Source organism: Sciurus vulgaris (genome assembly GCF_902686455.1).
Source record: "Sciurus vulgaris genome assembly, chromosome: 19".
NCBI lineage: Eukaryota > Metazoa > Chordata > Mammalia > Rodentia > Sciuridae > Sciurus > Sciurus vulgaris.
This window is the reverse complement of record NC_136480.1, coordinates 9,742,976-9,758,094: the sequence shown is the minus strand read 5'-3', so window position 1 is coordinate 9,758,094 and position 15,119 is coordinate 9,742,976. Positions and strand designations below refer to the sequence as shown.

Genomic DNA, 15,119 nt, shown 5'->3' with positions numbered 1-15,119 from the left:
AAACAGTTGTTCTTAAGAGTTCTAAGGAGAGATGTCTGGTAAGCAATTGGATTTATATCTGGCTGCAGATAAAAATTTGGAAGCCATGAACATACAAATGGCATTTAAAACCAGGAGACATATTATAATTCATATACTTTAAATGAGCTGAGTGAAAAATATTAATTCCCAAATTGATGCTTTCCATTAAAGTAAGTTGGTAATTTTCCCTTAATTGTCATCATCCTTACAAAGTGAGCTAGTATTTTAACACCTAATAGCACTCCAGGCACTCAAATATTTGTTGGACAAATTATGGACTTTCAGAGTTGGAAAGACTCTTAAAAGATATATCAGCATATTCATTTTTACAGATGCATAAAGTCCCCAGGAATTTAATGTCTTGCTCAAAGGCATCCAGCTAGTTATTAGCAGGCATACTCAAATTTGATCACTAATACTCAGGCATAGTCCACTACATTTCTCCCTCCATGTGGTTTCTTTCTCTGAACAACTATCTGTGACTCAAGAAACAATAGAAAAATAGGGCTGGGGAGATAGCTCAGTTGGTAGAGTGCTTGCCTTGCAAACACAAGGCCCTGGGTTCAATCCCCAGTAACACATTTAAAAAAAAAAAAAGAAAAGAAACAATAGAAAAAATCTTGCACATTTGTTCTATACAAATAAACCTTACCTTTTTAAAATGCAGCTAAAACAATTTTGTGTACAATTTTACTCTAAATTTAACTGCAGGCATGGCAACAACTTGTATAAAATAAATCAATAAATATCCACAAAAAAAAATGCAGCTAAAAATCAAGAGTCAAAATAGGACTTTGGGTAGACATAGGCAGTCATTAAATCGAAGCAACTGATTTAGCTCAATCAGTAACTAAAGTCCCTGCTATGCTTTTCTTATCTAAAATTTGCAGACAATAGTCAGGATCCATTTGGTTAAACAGGCAGACACCCAACAAAGCACAAATTCTGATTAGCACCTTAGGGCATCAATATATACAAGGGCAACACCATAATAAAAACAAATATAGAGTAGTAATAATGGGAATCTCTTTTTAGATTCCTTTGTTCCAAGTACCATCCTAGGTATATTTTAACATAATTCTTCATTTCTAACCCTCACAACAATTCTATCAATATGGTTATTCCCGTTTTTCAGACGAGGAAACAGAGGACAAAAAAAATCATATTCTGTTGGTGGATAAACCAAAGCAATTTATAAAAACAATAATAGAGATTGTCTACTATGCAAAAACAAACAATATTTTCCTACTTAGGGCTAAAATGATGTTCCACTTACACAGAAATCTTCTAATCATATTTTTGTTCAGCTGGGTGTAGTGGTATATGCCTGTAGTCCCAACTACTCAGAGGTAGGAAGATCACTTGATGTAGGAGTTCAAAGCCAGCTTGGGCATCATAGCAAGAATTCATCTCAAAAAAAAATTTTTTTTCAACATAGGTCCTTAAAAACATTATTTTTAAAAAACTGAGTCAAGAGGGGAAAAAACACACACAATGTGTTCTTTGAAAATAAAATACCAAGATCACAAGAAAATGTAGGAGCTGAATGTCAGCTTTGTATCTGAAAACCTCTGAATTATTTCCCTTATCTAATTATTCAATTTAGAATATTAAATTTTTTAAAACCAGAATGGCAAATAAAATGGCAATGATAGATGGAAAAGACAAGAAATAAAATCAACAAACAATATAAATATCTTACATTCTAGTCTAAGAGTAAACTTCCTCCTTCATCAATCTTAAACCAGAGCTGAAAAAAGTAATAATATTGGTAAGCTTGAATTATTTCTGCAGAAGTCCCTCAGAATTCTGTACATGACAAGTGTCCCAGAAATGTTCACCACAAGGGTGATGCTAATAAAAACAGCAATTCCAAGAGGGCAAACAGAAAAACACTAATGACAAAAATGCATCCCAAACTGAGAAAGAATACTTCCCACCCCATCACATCCACTATAATAATAATTAGCCTATTCCTTTGGGAGGAAGAGGGGGAAGAGTAAAGCAAAACTATTTTGAGTCTTCTCTTCAAGTTGCCAAAAGGTCCTAAGTACTGAGCACTTTTCAACAAACAGGTTATTGTTGGCAAGGCTTCCCTCTTCCTAGCAGGGAGGTTGTTGTGCTTTCAGTACCAGCTGAGGAAAGAGAAACAGCTTTGACAATTTTATCATCTCAGAGAAACTCAAACAGCCCACAGATTCCTTTTTAGAAACATGGCTCCATCCTCTCATAACTAACTGGTAAAGGACTTTGCAATTAGAAAAGGAGTAACTTCAATCATTAGAATCAGAGAATCTCAGCTCATCTAAAGCTAACTCATGAAGGGCTTTACATAAAGAAAAACAATAACTTCAGTTAGGGGAATTAGAGAATTGCAGAGCTTCTTAATCTAGGCAAGTAGACCATTCTTGTGTGACCTCACTTAAGGAAATAACTAGCAGGTCAATTAGTAGAATGTCATATTTATTGAGTTCAGAGTACTAAACTTAATCATTTTGCAGATGCAAACCTATGAAAAAATGTGCAATTCCACTGGAAGAAATGTTTACATTTTTGCGAGTAATGAAAGTTACCTCCAAGAAGATCCCATCAAGCTAGGTAGTTCTATACTTAAGTACATGGACACCTGACTGCTATCTAAAGACAGTATGTTCTTACTAAAAATTACTGCTTGACTTACATGATTAAAACTGAAAATAATTCACGATATCATTTGGTAAAACATGCCTTTTTACATCCCTTTGAGCAACCAAACCTGCTTTTATATATTCATGCATTTAACAGTTAGAAAGTAAAGCTATGTTTCTGAGCTTTATAAAGTACAAGCAATTATGTACTTCACATGGCACAACATGTTATACATGCTGAGTAAATCAGATTAAGAATTAATAGATTAATACATAACAGCCAGGACCAACCATAGGAATGTGCATGTACATGGGTTAGTATATTCATATGCACATATACAGATATAACCAAAGGTCTGTCAAGGGCCTAAAAGCAGTGACACCCCAGTAACAACAAGCACACTCGGTACCTGATCCTGGTTTCTAAATACCATCCTTCAATAAAAGGAACCAGGGTTCTTTGGAGAAATAAATGGCTGATTCTAGGGTTGGCACAGGAAAACTGGACGATGAATCAGAGTATCTTTCTAGTGCCAAAAGTATGGAAGTCCTCAAATCCTCATTTCAACTCTTAATTGATCTTCATAAAAGAAAAACTGCTGTTAAGGGAGAACATCTTATTACTACATATTAGAATTGCCTTCTTTTACTCCAAAACAAGCAACCTTGCATTTCCTAATGAAGAGTGCCACAGAAGGGATACATAAAAAGCAAAAGTGGTTAGAGATTAGTCACAAAATTAAACCATACCGTGCAAAATTCAAGCTTTTTACCAGTTCATCTAATATGCGGTTATTTTTCAGGTCTGGCTCTGTGACTGTCTAGAAAAGAAAAACAACAGATGGAAAAAAGGTCAAAAACAATAATTAATTTGTTGTAATCTTGTTTTTGAAAATGTCTGACCCATCCTCCTGAGATTCTCCATTCCACTAAGTCTTCCAGGAAAGCCTCAAAATAAACTTCATTTATCTCAGACTACCATGGAATTTTAAGAGTGAATCAGTACCTACTAACTGGAAGTCTGATAAAAGCTCTCAAAGCATCTATTTAAAATCATATATTATTAACTCTGTCCTAAGAAAAAGCCTAACATGAGCAAGAATTCTTCAAAATGCCAGCACTCAGCTTTCCCTAAAATATCTCCTTATAAACTGAAAAGAACACTTCAAAGTAATAACACTGGGAAATCCATTAAGTTTTCAAGAAGAGTTTAAAAATAAAATTGGTTTTCAGGAACACAAGAGAAAAATGAAAAATCCCATCCTCCTCAGCATGAACATTTTATAGTTGATCCCTGTGATAAGGCCATTAGGACAAAGGCAGACAGCACAGTGGTCCACATCTTGAATTTGGAAGCTAGACTGTACCATTTCTTACACAGGAAAATAGCTCAGACAAGTTCAGTGATGTCCTGACACAATATACCTACCGCAGAGGTCAAACTAGCCAAATCTTTAACTAGATCCAGCATCCTTTCTGTTAAACTTCGCTCTTTTTTTCTTTATCCTAATTTATTTTCATTTCCCCTTTTAATATACCTTTCCACCTGTCATTAATACTTGAAAGGTTTTGTAAAACTTTAACAACCAATTTTCTAGTGTTTTCCCTGAAGGTCTAATTTGGGAAAAAGGGAAAAGAATCATGAGGCTGAATTAAGCCCAGAGGCCACGAATCTTTGCCTTCTGCACAAATACTTCCACCAGTCCTTTGTAAATTCATAATACCACCATCAGAGTCTCCACCAAAACTGAGAAGCTATAAAAAAAAATTAAAAACCATAAAAATGTTGACCACAGAATTTAAGAGTGCCACATCCCAAACATAAAATTAGTTTTTACTTCCTAAAATACATTTAGGTTATCCAGAAATCCTAATGAGAAATTGAACAATGCCCAGTTCTCCTTACATGTACTTAAGAAGTTCTTTCTGAAAAGGCCTTTTATATTTTTTTAATTCAATAACTACACGTCTTCCCATGGGCTATTGTGTATACATAAAAATGAAATATTTTTATCAATTAGTAAGTTTAAAAAAAGATAAAAACTCACCACGCAACAAGTTGGACATTGAGTTTTATAAGACAGAAATTTTCTTATACAGAGAGAACAATCTGCAAAAACACAAAGTGCAACATAGTAAGTTAAACCATATTATCTAACTTTTAACAAATCTGACTTAGACCTTGGAATATTTCCATCATCTAAAACATATCATTATAATCTTAAAATTTCTAGTACCTGTGTCCTACACACATTTTCACATGTAATTAAACACTGTTATTAGGAAAGGGAAATACATCAAATATAAGAACTCTCTAGGATACCACAACTCCACAAGCAATATGCATCACTCTATTTTCTCCATTTGTAAACCACAGGATCATGCATGCAAGACCTGGGCTGGCTATTATACAAACATGTCGGATACCTCTTACTGCCTATCTTTTGAAAAATAAATTTTGAAACAGGACATATACATACTTTAAGAAATAAGACACTTAAGTTAACAACAAATTAGCATTTTCTATATACTAACTCGGCAAGTGATCCATCATTGCACATTTAACATGCACTTCTGTGGCAGGCACTAAGAAAAGAGCAGTATAGAGGGAAAGGTTCTTTACCTCAAGGAGATAAGAAAGTAGTGAGGCAATTACAGTACACTTCAGTATAATAAGTCCTAACAATTTAAGCAAGAAATAAGCATCAATTAAACTCACCATCCAAGGCAGTATAAAATACTCACAGTCAAATAAAAAGCTGATATGACTAACAGAGTAGTATCTTGCTGGCAGCTAATTTACTAGTAGCCCAAACTCAGTTGAGTTAAGGAGCCTCCTTAAAAAGAGCTGACTTGGGAACGGGGTAGAGGGTGTGCCTCATGTATATAAGGCACTGGGTTCAATCCTCAGCACCACATAAAAATGAATAAAATAAAGGTATCATGTCCATCTTCAACTAAAAATATTTTTTAAAAAAAGATTTGCATTTAGCTGAGAAGGAGGAGACAGTATGATTTCTACAGTACTGGTGTTCAGAAATAAGAAAGTCTTGCCATCCTCAGTAAGAGTATCCCAGGAGGAAAAATGAAGGGACACATTATAAAAAGGCTAAACCACCAAAGGGTTTGGGAAATAAGGGTGAACAGAAGGAACCAACTTGGGCACTGCCACTCCATCCTAATGACAAGCAAAAAACTGAAAACTGAAAAACTAACAATTGTTAGATCCATTCAGAAAAGCAAAGCCACAGGGAAACTGTGGAGAGGCAGATAACAGAGACTCACTACTTACTGGAGGAGAAACCCACAAGAGAAACATACACAAGAATCAGAGAAGAACCCTGTGCTAAAACCAGGACCAAGGCAGGAAGACCTTAGTGGTCATTGATGAACTGCAGCAGGTTTAGTAAGGACAAGTCTGAGAGTTAAAAGCTCCAGGAGACCCTGTCCTTAGAGGTCCTCATGGTTTTGTGAGGTTTTGCTCCAGTTCTACCAAATTCTCACAGTGACTATGTAAGAAAAATTCCGAGTTGTGCCAGCAGAGAGAAGGGAAAAGTGACCACACTGAGACAAGCCCCAGCACCATGTTCATAAGGCCTGCCCTTAAGAGAAACTATTTTACCAGAGTCTAACCTCCTAGGTATTTATCAGAGCCCGGCTGACCTGGGAGAAGAGAAATATGCAACTCCAACACTCTCTGGCCATGCTATCCCAGCTCAGGAGTAAGTAAGGGAAGCATTTGTAAATTTCATGTTCAGAGGCAAGGCTCCCTAAAAGACTGAGAACTGCTCACAGGACTAGAAAACACTTCTCCTCCTTCCACACTTACCACTTCAGCACTCAAGACCTATTTACCGCAGTTCCTTTTAGCCAGTACATCATTCCTGGCTTAAGAAAAACTTAAAAGGTATATTAAAAGGTAAAAAATATGGTAAGACCCAATCACAAGCACTAGAAAAAAGAACACACACACACAGAGTTTGAAGAAACTGAACAAGCATCAGAAACAGTAGAACAGAACACAAATGCTGGATATATCATATGAGGAATTTTTTTTAACTATGATTGATATGCTAAGAATTTTAGTGGAAACATAGACAACATTAAGAACAGATGTAAGCAGAGAGGTAGGATGCTAAAAAAGAAGCAACTGGAAATGTTAGAGATAAAAACCACTGTAACAAGTGAAGAATACTTTGACAAGCTAATTAATAGACTGGACACAAATGAGAAATCTCTGAGCTTGAGTTTGTAAATAGAAACCTTAAAAACTGAAACACAAAGAGAAAAAAGACCAGAAAAAAAATGGAACAGAATCTTCAAGAACTGTGGGAAAGCTACAAAATGTAACATATACATAATGGAAATGCCAGCAGAAGAGTGAAAGGAACACAAAAAAATATTTCCAGCTTTGACTAAGAACTTACCCAAATTAATATTAAAAAGCAAACTACATATCCATGAGAACCAAAGAACACCAAGAAGGATAGACGCCAAAACAAAAACAAAAACACACTTATACCTCAGCAGATCACATTCAAACTATAGAAATCAAAGATAAAGAAAATTTCTTGAAAGAAGCCAGAACAGGAAAAAACTTACCTACAGAGGAGTGATGAACTACATGTGATTTCTCATAACATACAAACAAGAAGAGAGGACAACCTAGAACTCCATATCCTACAGAATTATCCTTTAAAAGTGAAAGTGAAATAAACACTTTCTCAGACAAATAAAAATTGAGGGAGTCTGTTACCAGTAGATCTGCCCCTAAAACCTGCTAGAAGTTCTTCAGAGAGAAGAAAAATAATTTAGGCCAGAAATTCAGACTTAGATAAATAAAGGAAGAACAGTGACGAAGGAATAAGTAAAAGTAAAATAAACACTTTAATTTTTCTTATTATTCTAACAGAGAACAATTTGTATTTAATAGCAACAGAATATTGAATTATGTATGGTTTTGTGTGTATACGTGTGTGTGTGTGTGTATGAGGTGTCTGTATGTCTGCATGCTTGTGTAGGCCTATAAATAAATAAAATGAATGACAGCAGAAATGTAAAGGACTACAGGAAGGAATCAGATATATTAGTCGGATTGGGCTGTGATAACAAAATACTACCGCCTGGATGGCTTAAACAATAGCAATTTATTTTCTCACAGTTGTGGAAGCTAGAAGTCAAAGATCAAGGTGCTAGTATAGTCAGTATCTGTCAAGTGCTCTCTTTTTGGCTCATAGACAGCCACCATCTCACTGTCTTCATAGGACAGGGCAGGGCAAGAACCCAAGCTCTCTGGTATCTCTTCTTATAAGGACACTGATCCCCATCATGAGGGTCCCACCCTCACCTCATCTAAACCATAAGCTCTCCTAAAGGCCTCATGTTCCAAAACCAACTCAGCAGGGGTTAGAGCTTCAACATATGAATGGGGAAAAGGCATAATTATATCCATAGCACTGCCTGGCTCATAAAATTCATGTCATTCTCAAATGCAGGTATATTCCCAACAGTCCCCAAAGTCTTAACTCACTCCAGCCCCAACTCTAATTTCCAAAATTTTATCTAAAGACCACCCAAATCCAATTATGAATGGGACCGCTCATCATGAGGCAAAATTCCTCTCCAGGCTCATTACCTTAATTAAAAAATGTCACTCTCTGCATCACAAGAAGTCTCCTGAGCAATACTGCAAGTCAAAAAGGTTAAGACAGGAAGATCACAAGTTCAAGGCCAGTCTGGGAAACTTAGCAAGATTCAGTCTCAAAATAAAAAAAATAAAATGATCTGGGGATGTATCTTAATGGTAGAGCACACCTAGGTTCAATCCCCAGTACTGGGGGAAAAAAATCCTACCAAGTGTAACAGCACATACTCATAATAACAGGTACACAGGAGGCTGAAGCAGGAGGATTATAAACTGGAGGACAGGCTAGGCAACTTAGTGAGATCCTATCACAAAATAAAAAGAGCTAGGGGTACAGCTCAGTGGTAGAGCATTTGCCTGACATGTGCAAGGCCATGAGTTCAATTCCCAGTACTATAAAAAAGAAAGAAGAGGAAAAAAAGAATTCCTAAACCTGGCTGCTCAGCTCAGTCACCTATGGAGACTGTTGTTGGCTTTAATTTAGTTTCCTAGACCCCCATGCCCAAACATATTGATTCAGTGGATTTGGTCAGTAAACACATCCATAATATTGACTTTGATTCAACAATTACTTTTAGCTGATAAGAAAATAACATCCCTCTAACCGAAGACCAGCTCTGCTTAATTTTATATCCCTTCCATATATGTAACCCTCTTCTCTGTCTTGTCTCACAATGGTGCTTCACAAGAACATAAATTAAGAGAGAAACATTCTTTGCCTAATAGAATCTTATACTGCCTTTTGATTCAGCAAAGGTTAGTGAATGAAACACTTCAAATTTCACTTTTTTAAAAAAGATGAAATGAAACTGTTTTTCACTCCTACACAAGTCTTGATTAATCTGCAAAACAAAATCCACAAAAGGAAAAAAATTACTGTATATAAATCTTTAAAAATTATGGTAATTTAGCAGTGTCTATAAGCCAGTGATTTTTCTACCAACAAATACTTTATCTCCTAAGCTGTAGTACAAGTTCAAAGAAAACTGGCACTTGAGCACATCAATACATCAACAAACCCATGTCTCACTTGATATGTTTTATGGATTGGAGTAAGTCCATGCCCTTTCCCCCAAAAGGTACTCTTTTTTTTTTTTTTTTTTTAAAGATGGACACAATTCCTTCCTTCCTTCCTCCCTCCCTCCCTCCCTCCCTCCCTTCCTTCCTTCCTCCCTCCCTCCCTCCCTCCCTTCCTTCCTTCCTCCCTTCCTTCCTTCCTTCCTCCCTTCCTCCTTCCCTCCCTTCCCTATGTGGTGCTAAGGATTGAACCCAGTGCCTCACATGTACTACAAGTGCTCCAACACTGACTACAACCCCAGCCCCCAAAGGTACTCTTTAAAAACATAAATTTGGATCAATTTAACTAACCTACATTCTGCCAATACACCCCACTCAAACTTTAATAACTGTAGAACCGCAACTGCAGTATTCATTTCTCATATTCACAAAAAACTAAACAGAGCAAAATAATTATTTAAAAAAACAAATCCTAGCTGGGTGTGGTGGCATATGCCTGCAATCCTTGCAACTCAGGAGGCTGAGACAGAAGGATCAAAGTTTGAGGCCAACTTGGGCAACTTAGCAAGACCCTATCTCAAAATTAAAAATAAATAAGTAAATAAAAAAAGAATGAAAGAAAGCCAGGCTGGGGGCGTAACTCAGTGACAGAGCATCTGTGGGTTCAATCTCTAGTACTGCAAAAATATATAAATACTGATATATATCCATATAACAGGGAGAACATTCAGCCTTTGATTTTTGGGGAATTGGCTTATTTCACTCAACATGATAGTCTCCAGATCGATCCATTTACCAGAAAATTTTTTTATGGCTGAGTAATATTCCATTGTGCATATATACCACGTTTTCTTTATCTATTCATCTGTTGAAGGGCACTTAGGTTGGTTTCATAGCTTAGCTATTGTGAATTGAGCTGCTATAAGCACTGATATTGCTGGATCACTACAGTATGCTGATTTTAAGTCCTATCAGTATATACCAAGGAATGGGACAAATGGGTCAAATGGTGGTTCCATTCCAAGTTTTCCAAGGAATCTTCATACTGTTCTCCAGAGTGGTAGCATCAATCTACAGTCCCATCAGCAATGTATGAGTGTACCTTTTCCCCAACGTCCTCACCAACATTTATAAATAACATCTTTCCAGCATCACATAGCAGTTAAGTGATATCTGTAATACTTTTTAGTGATGTATTTCTCTCTTACTTGGCAAATCCAGACAGTCCTCAAACTTAACGGTGGCTTAACTCACAATTTTTTACTTTACCATAGTGCAAAATTCGTATGTGCTAACTAAAAGACATATTTTGAATTCTTAGTTTTTCCCCAGGCTACCAATGTGCAGTATGATACTCTCTCACAACACTGGGTGGCAGGGGTGAGTCACAGCTACCACATAATCATGAAGGTAAACAGCCAATCCTCTCCCATGTGCAGTGTTGCTATGATGTCAGTAGGTTGGATGTGTTCAACCATCTTCAATTTACAATACTTTTCAATTCATGATGGGTTTACTGGGATGTAACCCAGATGTAAATTAAGAAGGATCTGTATTCTTCTTGTGACAGAGTTTTAAATATTAAGTGTGAGGCACTGGGTTTGATCCTCAGCACCATATAAAAATAAATAAATAAAATAAAGGTATTGTGTCCATCTACAACTAAAACAAAACAAAACAAAACAAAATTCTGAGCTAAGCATGGTAATACATGCCTATAGTCCCAGCTATTCAAAAGGGAGGGGAACTTGAGTCCCTGAGTTTGAGATCAGCCTGGGCAACAAAGCAAGATCCTGAGTCAATGAATAAAATTAAAAAATAAAAATTTTCAAGTCTAACATCTAAAAATGCTTGACAAAAGACCAAATATTGTAACCAAAATCTTTACTGGCATAAATGCTCTAAAACACACAAATATCCAAGGGGGATGTGACAGAAAATACAAGAACAATGAAAAAACTTTCATATCAAGAGGGAAATTGTAGGAAGCCATCTATGACTAGCAAATAAAATCAGGCTTGGTCAAGCCATCAGACACAGAAATCTGGCTTTCAGGAACAGGCAGTCATAAGAGATTGCTGCAGATGGCGTGAAGTACTCAGTTTCCATGCAGAGTGGCTCAATCCCGGAATTTGTGTGTCCTAGATGTGTTACATGACCCGCTAGAGCAAAATGGCTTCCTTAACTTTGCCCTATCCTGTTTCTCACAGAAGAAGCTTCTACTGCTCCCCCTTTGATCTGTACTGCTATAAATAAAGCAAATGCGGGCTCCATTTCTTGTTAGAGCCAGATCTTAGCATGGTTCAATACATCACACTCCCTGATTCAAAAGAGATAATTGTCTCCTGTGGTTTTTTCTATTAAATAAGTTTCTTATCAATTAATTTTCAGTCAGCCCATCCCTCTGACAGAAACCCTTTCCCTCACCCACACTAGACATGTGCCAAGATTGGAAAAAGTAGAAAAGACTTTCTTAAGACCTCAAGACACCAGAGTTAAATGTGAGAAATAAGTATATGTAAATATCTTCAGCACTAACTAACACTACTTTTAATAACTCAGAGAAACAAAACATACTTACAGTTATGTGAACACTGAGGAATAATCATTGCAATGTTGAAATATTCAAAGCAAATTCCACATCGCAGTAAATCATCTATTCTCTAAAAGACAAAAACACATATATCCACATCAGAAAGACAAGGAAAATGGAGTGTTCATCAAAGAACTTTTTCTCTGCCCACCACTGAAAAAAAAAAAGTTCAATAATACTTCTTTTTCAAATATTCATATTCAAAAGCTAACTCCAGATACCCTGCAAGGGATTTTGACAAATACAGAACCCTACCCCCACAATTATTTTTACACATTCAAATCTCAGGTTACCCAAATTGCTTTGGACAGACAGTGGTGACAGTGCAGAGACTCCTGTGCCATGCTTATCCCTTTACAAAAGGGCTAGTGCATTCCTGCTCCACTTCCCATGTTTCCAGTTCTTACTCCAAGTCGCCACCTCTTTAGACCCCATTCCCTGGCTTATGGTCACTATTGGGCAAAAGGTTCCATTAGCCACAGTCATCATACAGGTTAAGTACCAAATCAGAAGTTATTAAAGGCAAACATTAGAAAATATCTAGTTAAAACCCTTACTTTGCAAATGAGTAAACTTGTATCCAAAGCAGGTTCACAATGCTAGGCATGAGTCAAGTCAGTATTAAAATTCCTGTCTTCCAACTAGCAGTTCAGTGCTTTCTACATGGTGCTATACACAGTAGAGGAAGCCCTGGAAATAGCCAGGGTGATAGCAGAGGGAGATGAAGTAGACAACGTGGGATGTTATGTACATGGGTGTCAACTTGGAAGGCAATCAAAACAAGAAAGGATCTATTCTTGAAACCTGAAATCATTTAAGTCATTTAAATAAGGTACAGAGAGTATACATGGTTGTCACCTTTTCTTAAAAAGGGAAGGGTGAGGGGCTGGAGATGCAGCTCATTGGCAGGGTACTTGCCTAGCATGTGAGAGGACCTGGGTTTGATCCCTAGTACCAAAAAAACGGAGGGAGGGGTAGTAAGAATGTCTTCTATTTTTATCATATGTATTAAAGAGGTTCTGAAAAGACATACAAAAAATATATAATGGTTAGTAGGGATAAGGAAACTGGACAAATGAGGGGCATGGTGGGAGGGACACAAATCTTTCATTTTATTTATTTTTGGAACCATATGAATCTATTATGTAAATTAAGAACAAACAAAAAGACTAACGTCATTACTAGTCTAGATAAAATATTATGTAGCCATTAAAAAATGATTCCAAAGGGCTGGGGAGATAGCTCAGTTGGTAAAGTGCTTGCCTTATAAGCACAGGGCCCTGGGTTCAATCCCCAGCACCGCCAAAAAAAGAAAAAGAAAAGAAAGAAAGAAAAAAAACATGATTCCAGGGCTTGGGCTCAGTGGTAGAGCGACTGCCTCCTTGTACATGTGAGGGACTGGGTTCGACTCTCAGCACCACAAGAAAATAAATGAATAAACAAAGATACTGCATCCATCTACAACTAAAAAAAAAAAAAAAAAAAAAATTGTTTTTAAACATGATTTAAAAGAATAATTAATGCCATAGGAAATTTTTCATATTTTTATGGATACCTGTTTTTTTTAAAGTCAGAAAACAAATCTACAAAAATAACACAAAGTAAGAGCAACTCTATTGTTTAGCCCTGATAACAATCGTAACCTAGCACAGGTAACTCAATTTTAAAAACAAAGGCTGCCAGACAAGGTGAAGCACACTTGTAATCCCAGTGACTTTGGAGGCTGAGGCAGGAGGATGGCACGTCCAAGGTCAGCCTCAGCAACTAAGCGAGGGGTGAGACCCTGTCTTAAAATAAAAGATAAAAAGGGCTGTAAAATATGGCTCAGTGGTAAAGCCCCTCTGGGTTCAATCCCAGGCGGGGAAGATTAGAGAAACTGTTAGGGAGGGGCTAGGGCACGTTTGGGAGGACTAGGCAACAGTATGACAGGACAAATCAGACTAGGCCTCCTGCCCGCAATTAGAAAAAAAGTGGAAGATTATGCAAAGCAGACTCCCTGCTGTGCTACCTGATTTCTAAAATGTAACTGGAAGCCAGGGATGGCCGCACACGCTTCTCATCCCCGCAACTGGGGAGGCTGCGGCAGGAAGATCTCACGTTCGAGGCCAATCTGAGAAAACTAGTGAGACCCTGCCTCAAAATAAAAAGGGCGGGGGATGGGGGTCAGTGGCAGAGCGCCGCCGGGTTCAGCCCCGATACTGCAAAATAACAATAATAGTAATAATAATAATAATAACAATAACTTAATTAAAAATAAATAAATGTTATTGGACGCACCGTCCACCCAAAATCAAGCCCGGCGTCACTGTTTACAGAGCGCGTGGCACACGGTAAATTCCCTGAAAGGGTTAGCTGTCACTGTCGTTGTCACCACTTGGTGACTATTTTTGTCCCTAACACTGACAGTCGTGACAGAAACGCAGTATGCCCAGTTCCTTAAAACGGCCAACCTCGGGTCACCCTCGGGGGCCGAAGTCTGCCTTCGTCACTTCTCAGGCGAGAAAACAGGCCGAAAGCCAAGCGGCGGGCTAGAGGCGGAGCAGGGCCGGGCATCCTGGCCCAGCTGGCCGCTCGCGCCGCGTCCTCTCTCCCTCAAGGCGGGGCCGGCCTCCTACCGACAAACGGGGTCCTCACCGCCCCCCAAAGCACTCACCTTCATCACTGCCAGGCCTGGAGGCCACCGAGGCTCGGCCAGGGTTTCCATGGTCTCTCCTCAGGATGCCGGGGGCCCGCCTCCCACCGGCCTCGCGCGCTTGACTACCACTCTAAATTCCCCGCGCTACTGAGCTACGTCAACAGTTCGCGACGCGCCCGAGGCGAACGCAGAGCCTGCCGGGAGTTGTAGTAGTGGATGCCGCCGAAGGGGCTGCCACAGCGCATGCGCCAGACTTTTGGTCCGTGTCTTCCCGCGCAGTTGCGTGGTTAAAAATCACAGCACCTGTTGAGTATCAGGAAAAGACAGCCGGGGGACAGACCAAGGCCAGGCCTTGCCAGATAGTTCAGAATGTAGGCTGATGCCTCCTTCTTCGCGTCGCCTTCCGTGATAGCTGTAATAATCGATCTGAGCAGGACAGTTTTTATATCAATTATTTTATCCCACCCGTGTCACAACTCTGGAAGGGAGGAATGTTTGTCAATCTGCACAAGAGGAAGCCCCTGCCTAAAACAGCACATGGAGTTGTCTTGAGTCACACAGTGGCGTTGACGAAACTCCAAA

The 15,119-nt window shown here is 38.3% G+C and overlaps 1 protein-coding gene across 3 annotated transcripts in view; it reads right to left on the bottom strand.

Moving 5' to 3' along the window:
* The window catches only part of RAD18 (RAD18 E3 ubiquitin protein ligase), a 120,023-nt gene extending 105,330 nt beyond the window's left edge, over positions 1–14,693 (bottom strand). For 2 of the 3 annotated variants that reach the window (XR_013760832.1, XM_079122084.1), the window contains exons 1-4: positions 14,556–14,693; positions 11,891–11,972; positions 4,697–4,758; positions 3,399–3,469 (exon numbers count right to left, since the gene is read on the bottom strand). Coding sequence is in view for 2 of the 3 variants with exons in the window: in XM_079122084.1 (XP_078978210.1) it covers positions 3,399–3,469; positions 4,697–4,758; positions 11,891–11,972; positions 14,556–14,606 (266 nt within the window). In the remaining variant the exon portion in view is untranslated. Of the gene's footprint in view, positions 1–3,398; positions 3,470–4,696; positions 4,759–11,890; positions 11,973–14,555 lie in introns of those variants that run through there. The other variant, XM_079122085.1, reaches the window with a different exon arrangement.
* Positions 14,694–15,119: the final 426 nt, after the last annotated feature.